At 35.7% G+C, this 12,069-nt stretch overlaps 1 protein-coding gene across 1 annotated transcript in view; it reads left to right on the forward strand.

The window, feature by feature from the left end:
* TMEFF2 (transmembrane protein with EGF like and two follistatin like domains 2) overlaps positions 1-12,069 on the forward strand; it is a 299,502-nt gene that overhangs the window by 229,791 nt on the left and 57,642 nt on the right. The window contains exons 6-7 of the mRNA XM_069070175.1: positions 495-643; positions 1,461-1,520. Of these exons, the coding sequence (XP_068926276.1) occupies positions 495-643; positions 1,461-1,520 (209 nt within the window). The remainder of the gene's footprint in view (positions 1-494; positions 644-1,460; positions 1,521-12,069) is intronic.

Below are 12,069 nucleotides of genomic sequence, written 5' to 3' on the forward strand. Positions count from 1 at the left end.
TTTCTTTCTTTCTTTCTTTCTTTCTTTCTTTCTTTCTTTCTTTCTTTTTTGCTTTCTTTCTTTCTTGCTTTCTCCTATAAGTATTAGCAATTTGTCTGGAGCTTAAATTTGCCCAATTGTATCTGATTAAGGAAAGGTTAAAAACAGCATGATTTCACTTAAGGAATTCAGATACAGGGTTTTATTTCTACCTTATACCCATCCAATTCTACAGGTGCTACCATGGGTTCTTTAAGTATATATTAAAACTTTGCAAGAGTATTATTTTAATGATTTCCTCTCCCGCTCCCCCCCCTTTATTAAAGACTTCATTCTGTTCTTTGAATACTCTTGGTCCTTCGTTTTCATCTCAGAAAAGTCGAGAGTATAGTCAGAAAATTCCTTTGTAATTTTATCAATATTCATTTGAGCAATGTGGCAAAAATGTCTTTTACTTTGTGGGTTTGTTTGTTTGTTTGTAATGTGGTAACAGTCTTTTTGCTCTCTTCTTATAGGTGTGTGTGCAACATTGACTGCTCTCAAACCAACTTCAATCCCCTTTGTGCTTCTGATGGGAAATCTTATGATAACGCATGTCAAATCAAAGAGGCGTCATGCCAGAAACAAGAGAAAATTGAAGTCATGTCTTTGGGTCGATGTCAAGGTAATGCTTCTACCAAAATTCATTTTAAAGAAATTTTCAATCTTTGAGCAGAAGTAAGAAGAAAAGATACTTTATTTTTAAGTATCTCTTACATTTGCAAAAGATACTTCTAATTTAATGTACAAAATACAATCTAGGAAAGTAGGAATGAACTCTATTTTAGAGATCTGGGATCATATCTATAGCAACGGGCATCTTTCCTTATGTTATGTGCACTAGATTTTCATGGTGCCAGGAACACACGTTTATTTTTTCATTATCATAGACTAATATTTCCCTGAGAAATTCAATCCAATTTAATTCATATCAGCAAAGATTTATTAAATAAATTCTACATTCAATGAAACTAGAAAAAGTCTAAATAGTTTTAATTCATTATGAAATAATTTTGATAGCATTCAAGTTAAGGTCATACTATCATAACAATTTCCATGGACTGATTCAGTAAAATAAATTCAAGTCTATTTGTTATGAGTTTTAGAAAAAAAGTTTTTTACTTTTTTTTTCCCCTTAAAATCCAGCATTTTGTTTAGGTTTTACTTATAAAAAACGGCACAACTAGTTTCAGACATCATTGTATATCTTCTTTATAGACCTGAGAAAATCTTTTAAAATTATCATCCTCTAAAATTTCTTTTATTCTTTTATACTTATGTTTAAACAGAGATAGACACTGGAAGTGTGTTTGAGATTATAGTCACAAAAATACCTTAATTTTACAAACATATTGCCACAGAAAAAAATTTAATTTTAAAAATCAGATAACCATCCAACATATTCAGTCAATTCTCATTTTTATCTGTGTTCTTTATCATAGATAATACCACCACTACTACTAAATCTGAAGATGGGCATTTTGCGAGAACAGATTATGCAGGTATGTACAATTTTAGCTATTTACATGTGATTCCTTCTATAGAACATTTCTGGGAAATAAATCTTACCATTGTTGCTATAGAAAGAACTTCATGTGATCAGAACCTTATTATTCACATCTTTTAACCCCCAAGTTTTTGATAGGCAATATTTAATGTTCATTGAAGCAAATGAAACATACCCCCCCAACTTAAAATGATTGTGAAGAATGTCAGAAAGATATAATTAACTTGTTTTGACAGTAGAAGTGGTGCAAATGACAAAACATTTATCAAATTAATGGACATCAATGGAAATTAATGCAGGTTTTGGCAGCACATTGGAATATATGCAAATGCTCTAGTATGTTTTTATTTTACTTTTTTCATAAAAATCAACTGTAAAATATAGTTTTGCTATTCCCTGGAATAAGAGGGCTAGAATAGAATTGCGTCTTGAGAAAATTCTCTAAGTAGAATATAACTTGCCTCAGCTGAGATGCAAAGCTAATAAGGTATGTATAATAGATTTTTTTAAAATGATAAATGTCTTTAATTTATTTACAAGCTAAAATATAGCTTCTAAGTCATATAGCCTTGTAAAGCATTTTAAATAAAAAATGTAAATGTTATTTAGAGACTATGAAATTTTGTTTTGAGTACTATCTTTCTCTAACCCACTTTCCTTAATATCCAGATTCATTTATGAATAATCTAAATGAGTGGGAATTTACTGGGATGTGCTAATTTCATAGGGTTTTGTAAAATCATGCCAAAGTATTTTTGTGAGCCTTTTTTTGGATGCAAAATAGGAAAGTGACATTAATGTCGCTGTGTTATATGAGTTATGTTGTATATATATATATATACACGTGCTATACCATGGGTTCCTATTCAGCTATAAAGCATTTACAACTGAATTTATAGCCAACACTTATACAAAAGATGAAGTGCATCTTATCTTTTAGGATAGTTGTAACCAATCATTCTTTCTGAAGGTCTCTTTCCTTTAACAACACTATTTTTATAGTTATGTGTATAATATGCACCCGTCCCCCCAAAATAAAGAAAGTCAACTGTAACAAAAGTGGAAAATTCAGCCAATCACTTATGTTTTATCTACATGTCTCCCAAACTCCCAATATTGGAAACACCCAAATGATTGAATTTTTCAATATTCATTTGGTTGGCTATCATCATATATAGATGGTGCCCTGTAATGTATTAGGGATTTGAGGTTATCATGAATAGCCATAAAAAAAGGTTACTTGTGCATTTTTATATATGAAATACTGAGCTAAATAGAGATACAAGTCCTGAAGTTAGAACTGTAATGCATTTAAGAATTTTAACATAAATATGACATCTGATTAAGTGGATAAACAACTCCCACATACATTTTGGAAATTATTCTAGAAATGTACATATTCTTATAGTGTCCTACTTCTTTCCAGGGAGTAATTTCCTCATCAATCTAAAACAAAAAACAAACCAAAAAAAATAAAAATAAAAAACTCAGCAATCACTTTTTTCTTTTCTGTGCACAATTTACTTTGACAGACTTGAAGAAATGTTTCCAGTCTTCCCTTGTAGCATATGATGGTCACAGAATTCTCCATAATATGGTCAGTGCATGAAACAGAAGAAAACTCAGATTTCAGCCTTAAGTCTTGGCAGTAAGATGAAGAACTCTTTCTGCTGATCTATTTTAAAATGCAAATATGTGTGCCATTTAATAATGCTGCACCAGCAGCCAAAGCTGTTATTATTTCAGGGCTGCCACTGATTACATGACAACATTTAGTCCATTTTAGATAGGTTCAGCAATTGATTTTGATTCCAAAAGGAAATAATATACAGGTTTCAAAAACTAGGTCTGTGCATTTTGATATCTGCATTTTTACTGCAACCATATTTTTTTCAGTATTTTTTTTAATCTGTGCTTATGTTACTAAGCATAGTAAAAGTGAAAGAAAGCTGGCAAGATTATTCCTATCTGTACATATGCTTCAAGTTCCAAACCTTGTCTATCTAACAGATCTCAATAGAATACTCTTAAGGTAAAAAGCAAAACTTAAAACTATGTTTAAGTATTTGCTATTCTTAAACATTCTAATTTGAGAACACAGAGGGTCATGAGGAAAGGAAATTGAAACTATACATCTAATAATAAAACAAATGTGACTCTGGAAAATTTCCATCTGCCAATGAGCACAAGGCTGTGTTTAAATGCCCAGTACCATGTTGATTAGGTAAACTGCACCCTGCATCAGCAACAATTTTCCATCTAAGCAATCAGTAGAGTCTGTCTATATGATGAGTACTTGACTAGAGACATAAGTGTTTCTTACTGAACCAAAGTTTATATATTACTTAATTGACTTGACCAAAAGTTACACTCCAAATGGTTTTCCAAAGCAATGTCTTTACTTTTAAATCCCAGTTGGAGGCCTCCATCCAAACTGTCAGTTATTTCATGCTTCTTTAGTGTTTGTATATATGTCTGGCTATTGAAGTGTATATCCCAACCGAGAGGCTACAACTGTTGTGCTGCCATACAGAGCAACCACTATTCTTTGCTACCTAGGAAGGCATCTGCTAGAGAAGCTTGTCTAGCACATATGACTAGCACATAGCTGACATGGATAGAGGGCCTTAGAGGGTTTTACATGCTTTGCATACTTATTTCACTTGATCCAAATTGCCAAAAGATAATAAGATTTAGTGCCAAAATGGACCACAGAGATCATCCAGCCAAATCCACTTCATTTTACAGATGAGTAAAGTGGTACTTATCATACTCAAATTATATTATGAAGAAAAGGTGATAGATAGATAGATAGATAGATAGATAGATAGATAGATAGATAGATGAGAGAGAGAGAAAGAGAGAGAGAGAGAGAGAATGAATGAATGAGAATGTGTTAAGTCATTTTTAATCATGTCTGACTCTGCATGACCCTATTTGGGGTTTTCTTGGCAAAGATACTGGAGTGGTTTGTCATTTCCTTCTCCAGTTTATTTTACATATGAGAAAACTGAGACAAACAGGGTTAAATGACTTGCCTAGGGCCACACAGCTAGTAAGTGTCTGGGGCTACATTTGAACTGGAATTTGCTAATCCCAGTTCCAGTATTCTATCCACTGTGCCACCTACCTGCTCCTATGTATGTTTGGGGGAAGAGCTAGTGGTCCAATTTGTGTAGAAGGCAGAGTGCATGAATGAAACTTATATGAAATGAGGTTAGAAAATCAGGCCGAAGCCAGATTGTATCTCACAGTAGAATATAAGCTTCTTGAGGAAAAGGACTATTTAATTTTGGACTTTGCATCTCAAATATTGAACATGGTTTCTTGTGTACCTCATAAATAAATTGAAGGAAATATTAAGGAGACTGACTGTATAGAGCTTGATGTAAATGAAGTGAGAAGAGAATTACAGAAATATTAGAGAACAGCTTGAGAGGAGAAGTCTACTCATTGCAATGAGGGAAAAAGGAAAATTGATACTTAAAAGGAAGCTGTGTGCCCTTCTCTGACCCTCCATCTGATGAGCAAATACATTTCACCTAGCTATTATTATTATTATTAGTTAACCTGACTATATTCAGCTATTTAAATCACTGGTAGAAATTGTTGACTAGAAAGAGATCATAGTATCATAGATCTGGAGTTGAAGAGATCCTGATGGGGGGAGGGCGGGGCATAGAGATCTTTTTCAATCTCTTCTTTTTTATGGATGAGGAAGCTAAGGCCTGGGTCATAAGTGACATGCCTAAGGCCACACAGGTAGGAAGTGGAAGAGCTGAGATTTGAAACTAGGTCTTATTATATCAAAACTAATACTCTTTGAACTATACCAAATTTCTTCACTAGAGATCTCCTTCAAGGTTGATATCAGTCTTTGGGTCTAGTCCTTCCATGCCTTCAAGATCTACTTAATTCTTTTATCAACTAGCCTAAATGTCTTCATCTTATACAAAAGGTTGTATGTGTGGGTGTGTGTGTGTGTGTATTTCTGCCTACATCTCCAGTAGATTCATTTTTGTATCTTCCACACTCAATACAATACCTTCCATATCATGGGTACTTAGTAAATATATTTGGAATTAAATTAGTCTGCTGAAGTCATTTGCCCAAGATGCCTCAAATCATATCAGCTGAAATTGAAGTCCCCATCCTTTGACTCACTATGAGTAAGTAGATAAAGAATGACTCCCCATTTTATTGATCAATGAAAGCAACACCAAGAGAAGTGAGATCACTTTAAAAAGCAGTGTTATCACTGTTTTGTGAGAAACAACATGTGACTGTGCTCTTCTTTGAGAGTTCTTGGTCTCTTTCGCCCTGTGGCCGCCGAGCATCACATTCTGACAGTTGTCTTTTCTTTGGTAATAGCCAACATTTATGTAGCACCTACTATGGGTAAGGCCTTGTGCTAATCACTTCACAATTATTATTTCATTTGATCTTCACAACAACTCTGTGTGGTAGGTGCTATTGTCTACATTTTACATATGAAGAAAGTGGGGCAAACACCAGTTAAGCGACTTGCTCAGGGTTACATGGCTAATAAGTGTCAGAGGGAGGTCACATCTGAACTCAGGTTTATCTGACTCCAGGTTTGTCACTCAATCTACTTCACTGACTAGTAAACACTTTCTAAGATTTATGTTTCAAGCTGTTTCAATTTTTGTCATTAAAAACATGTGTAAATGAATTCATAATAATTAAGGAATTTGGAAGAACACTAGGGAGTATTTCATATACAGGATTAAAAACCTATGAAGAAACAAATGGACTCTTGGATGGGAGAACATATCAATGATTATAATAACAGTAGTGGTGGTGGTGGTTATGGTGATGGTGGTAGTAAGAGTAATAAAAAGCTAGCATGAAATGTAACTCTTCAAGGTTTATATGTGTTATCTCATCAATTCCTTACAGCACCCCTATGAAGTAGGTGCTATTATTATGTCTACTTTACAAATGAGGAAACTAAGGCTGTGTTTACTAAGGTTAAATGACTTGCCCACGGTCACACAATAAGTGTCTGAGGCAGGATTTCAACTGAAGTGTTCCTAATGCCAAATTCAGTGCTTAGTCTACTGTGACTAGAATAACAAATTAACACAGACTCTATAGAGTGCTTCCATAAATGTTAACACCTCATCAAGATCTCTTTTTCCCCTTTGTTTGTTTTAAACATTCTGAGAGACTTAGCACAAAGTAAAAAGAACTGGTCTTGAAGTCAGGAAGGCTGGGTCCAAGTCCCACCTGATATATACTAGCTAAGTGACCCTGGGCAAGTTTTTTTCATTTCGTAGTGCTCTGGGAAACTCTCTAAGAATATAGATTACAGAAAAGAGACCTACCTGCACTTCAAGAGCTGGTAGACAGAAGAAATTACCTCACCTGGGATCCCCCTAGGTCCCCATAACAATGAACTCACTAGTCTTGTCAGCATCCTTATCTGATCAAAAACCTCTGATGGTTCCTGGTCACCTAATGAATAAGGTGTAGACTCCTTCCCCTGGCTTTCATGGCACTCCTTCATATGTTTCCAATCGTGTATCTTTTGAGATTTCTATCCCACTGCTACCTTTCACATATTCAATGTTCTTGCTAAACTCATGAGTCCTCTGACTTCTCCCACCTTTTCCCACATCTTTGCATTTGCTTTTTCTGTCCATTGTTCCTTGAATGCACTATTAGATTCCCCATCTACACTTAAAAGGAAAAAGAAGAACATACAATTCCTGTTGTCTTTCCTGTGGCAGAAAGGGCATTGGATCCAGGAGTTGGGGATCGGGGTAAGCATCCTGGATTTGACACTGATTCATTATGTGACCATGGGGGACTCATAAGCTCTTGAACCCCCAGTTTTTTCAACTATGAAATGCAGATAATAATATGCATAAACCTATCTCACTTGGTTGTTTAGAACAAAGCATTTCATAATCCTTTTAAAAAATGTGAACTATTATAGTTACCTTTAGTCTTTCAAGCATTCATATCCTCAGCTACAGAAAATTGGAGATGTTATTGGAAATTTGTAAATGCAGAGGAGATATGAAATTTTAGGAAGTGATGATCCTTTTCATGTTAAAAAAATACAAAAGGTACAGATTGTTCTTAATAAGAACAAAATGAATGTAATAAACTATCATTAAACTCCATTGCCTAAGATGGGGTGTGTGTGAGCGACAGACAGGTGATATTAAAGATCTGTAATAATACCTTAAGAATTCTTATGCACTGTGTGTATGTATATATTGGAGGACAGAGGAAGGCCAATAGACATGTCAATCCCCAATCTCCCCACACTTGTGTGTATATAGGACAGTTGTAATGAACAGCCAGAACCTAAGAATTTACCAGATCATCATACCTGCTTTATGTTATATCTGCATCTAAATTTCTTGAAAGCAGCCTCTTTTGATGAGATCTAACGTCTCAGTGTGTCTTTGATCAGGAACTTTGACTCTTTTTTCTCAGAGCCAGCCTATCCCCATCAGATATGTTAAATGTGGCTATTTAATTGTATTTTTTGTTCTCTAAGATTTGACCTCAGATTGGGAGACAGGTTTGTAAAACAATATTCTTCCAAGCTTATAAACTCTTATGTTGGGATTATCCCCCTAGAGTTTGAAAATAGAACATAGTACTATTGGAATTTGAGCCCTTTTCCTTTGATAAACACCTTTTTCCCCCATGCTTTTAAAAGAACCAGACAACAAGGCTCAACCACATTATTCCTATCATCTGTGCCATCAGGACACATTTGATGACCACATTTGGTGATTGCATTTCTTTGCTTTTCTGTCTAAAAATCTGACTGGTTGTGCTTCAAAAAATGAGGTTGTATATACAGACCGTTGGCTTTTACTTAGCTCCATAGTGCAGTATGTTTAAAGGATGCATAGATTGTGCCTATTTGTGTAGAGAGGACTGAAAAGGTTGTCTTCCTTTGCTTCATTTGTTCTGAATATACAAAGGGAGCATCACCAGTACCTGGCACATACTGGGTGCTAGATAAATCTCTATTTCCTCCCCCATCTCCCCTATTTAACATATAAAATCCAGACTCCTCAGCACAGGGTACAAGGTCCTCTATAATTTGGCTCCAATCTAACACTGAAGCTATTTCTCCTCTACTTATCCACCACACTCTATATAAATCTCTCCATGTTATTATGAAGTCTGTCTGCTCCTCATTGCACAATAGTATTCTATTGCATTCATATACCACAACCTGTTTAGCCATTCCCCAATTGATGGGCATTCCCTTGATTTCCAAGTTTTTGCCACCGCAAAAATAGCTGCTATAAATATTTTTGTCTATATGAGTCTTTTTCCCACTTGTAAGATCTCTTTGGGATACAGCTCTAGAACTGGTATTGCTGGGTCAAAGTGTATGCACATTTTTATAGCCCTTTGGGCATAGTTCCAGATAGCTTGGATCAGTTCACAACTCCACCAATAATGCATTAGTGTTCCAATTTTCCCACATCTTCTCTAGCATTTATCATTTTCCTGTTTTGTCATCTTAGCCAATCTGACCAGTGAGATGTGGTACCTCAGAGCTGTTTTGATTTGTATTTCTCTAATCAATAGTGACTTGGAACATTTTTCATACACTTATAAATATCTTTAATTTCTTCCTCTGAAAACTGCCTGTTCATATCCTCTGGCCACTTAATCAACTGGGGAATGACTTGTATTCTTGTAAATTTGACTCAGTTCTCTGTATAGTTTAGAAATGAGGCCTTTACCAGAGACACTGGTTGTAAAAGTTTTTTTCCCAATTTTCCAATCCACCACACTCTAGGCAAAGAGTCCTATGAACATGTTTTATTCTTCAATATGGTTTGCCCTTTACCACCTCTATGCCTTTGCTCTCTCTCTTTGCTGTTTCTCTCCATGGAATTTTGCGCATAATTCAAAATCTGGGGAAAATGCCACCATGTTCCTAATCATCTCCACCATCTTGGCCAGACACAATGTTTTCTTCTAAAATTCTGTAGCATTAGCTGCATTCCCGTTTATGGAACTTACCACATACTGTCTGGCAGTGTAATTACCTGTGTATTAATTAAGGTCTCCTGCTAAATTGTGGATTCTTTGAAGGCAGATAGGATAGGAATAGGGGCTGAATCTGTAATTGTCTAACATAAAGAGAACAACTAGGTGAGAAATCTCCCCCTACTAATTCAAATGAATTCCAATTTATAGTTATGGAGACTATATGGTAGTTGGCCCAGAGGATAAAACTCTGGGCCTGAAGTCAGGAAGATCTAAGTTCAAATCTAATTCAAGGCACTTACAAGCTGTATGACCTTGAGCAAGACAGTCTCTGTTTGCCTCAGTTTCCTCAACCATAAAATGAGGGTAATAACAATACCTACCTCACAAGGTTATTGTGAAGATCAAATGAGATATTTTATAAAACACTTAGGATAGTGCCTGGCACATAGTAGGTGCTATATGAATGGTTGTTCTTTTCCCTTCCCTCTGCTATTCCCAAACAAGACTTGCCTAGAACACTGAAAGATTAAATGATTTGCCTAGTCATAGAGCTAGTATGTTTCAGAGGCAGAATTTGAAACCAGGTTTTCCAGATTTTGGAACCAATTCTTTTGCCACTAAGCCATGCTTCCTCTCTTGAAGGCAAATCCTATCTCTTTTAGTCATTATGATGTCAAACACAGAACTATGAAGATAATATATACTAAATAAACATTTGTGGAATGGATAATAAACCCCTGAGAGAAATCCTCATGGGCACAATAAGCACAAAAATCCCATTATTAAAACTATTTAACATTTGGGTGGGATCTTATGATGGATTCTTCATATTAGATCCATTGTAAAAAATAATTTCAAGAGATTTTCCTCTATATCAGTTACATGGTACCATAATGTTGGAGTGGCAGTTAGAGTTCCTAATACCTGAGTTCAAATCCTGTCTCACATACATACAGGCTGTGTGTGCCTGGACAAATCGTTTAAGCTCTCTGTGCTTTGGTTTTCTAATTTGTAAAATGAGGAGGTTAAGCTTGATGACTCACAAGGTCCCTTCTAGCTCTTGATCTATTGTCACAAGTAGATATGGTAAATATAGAGCAGCACATTGATAAATCCTTTACTGAATTTTCAGGGTCCCATTCCACAAGTTCTCAGTGTAAGTTTGGAATTGCAGTCAGTGACTTTTGTATTCAGCGTTTCAAATGAACGCGTGGCTTTCAGGACAAGAATCCCCAAAATGCAGCGACTAATTTTAAGAGTGCATAGACGACTGGTTCAGGAAAACTTAAGCTCAAATCCTGCCTCAGACATTTACTAGCTGCGTAACACTGGGCAAATTACTTTACCTCTCTTTGCCTCAATTTACTTATCTATGAAATGAGCTAATAATAGCACCTTCCTCAAAGGGTTGTTCAGGATCAAATGTGGTAAAAAATGTAGAATTCTTTGCAAATCCCAAAGCACTATTGCTATTTTTAATTTTCATTTATTATTATTTTTCCTTCCATCCCAAAGAAGCTCTTCCAAGAGAAAGACCAAGAAGCACAATGGCCATGGTATATGCTGTGGAACAGGCCCATTGATTCTCTTAATTCAACCAATAACAAGTGCAAAAGGCTATGAGACTCCTAAAGTTCCATGAACCTTTACACTGATAAGCAATACCTGCATCAGTTGTACTCATATAGATTCAAACAATACCTGAGCAGAGTTCCCAAACTAAAAGCCTTTGAACTGCACCCCCCCACCCATCCCTCCAGACTGAGGCATTCCACATGCCAAAGGCTCAAGTAATAGACATTTTCAGCCACAAGGCCTAATGAGTGATACAATTCTATAGACAAAAGAGAGAACCCAGCCAAGAAGGTTAGCATGGGTCAGATATTGAGAATAGTCTTTGGATCCCAAACATCTGGGAATCATAGGGAGAATGGAGTGTAGAGTGAAGATTAGGGTAATGGAACAAGTACAAATATATGTCATCAATGTATGCTTACTTACAGAAGAGAATACCCCTTTGGAGTAGTGAGTTGAGGGTGGGGTAGGAATAACTGATCAGACCGGCATATGTGCGACCCAGCTCCACTCCTTGTCAAATAAATAACGTAGATAAAAGGAACCACTGTCTTGGGTTTCTCCTTCTAAGAGCTTCCAGAATTGGGTGTCCAGCAACCACACATAGGCCTATAGATTGAGATGTCTCTCCCTTCAATAGAGGGAGGGTCAAGTACTCCTTGAGGGTACTTAAAACCTGAAAGGGAAAGTATATACAAAGAGAAAACAGTGGGTTTTAAAGCAGCTTCATCTGCTTCATAGTTTTGTCTGAAAATAACCCTGTTTATTTTACTCAGATATAGAAGGCAGGAAGAAAGGGAACAGAACAACTATACAGTGATACAAATGTAGAGTATATTAGTAAATAAATGCTTCCTCAATTATGATCATAAATATTCAAGTTGGAATGAACCTTAGAGATAATCTAGTCTAAGAATTCTTAACCTTTTTTGTGACTTGGAGGAAACCTATGGATCCCTTCTCAGAAT

The sequence above is a fragment of the Petaurus breviceps genome, unplaced genomic scaffold (assembly GCF_028583685.1).
Source record: "Petaurus breviceps papuanus isolate PSGF00001 unplaced genomic scaffold, PetGlider_PUasm1.0 90804, whole genome shotgun sequence".
In the NCBI taxonomy this organism is placed as follows: domain Eukaryota; kingdom Metazoa; phylum Chordata; class Mammalia; order Diprotodontia; family Petauridae; genus Petaurus; species Petaurus breviceps.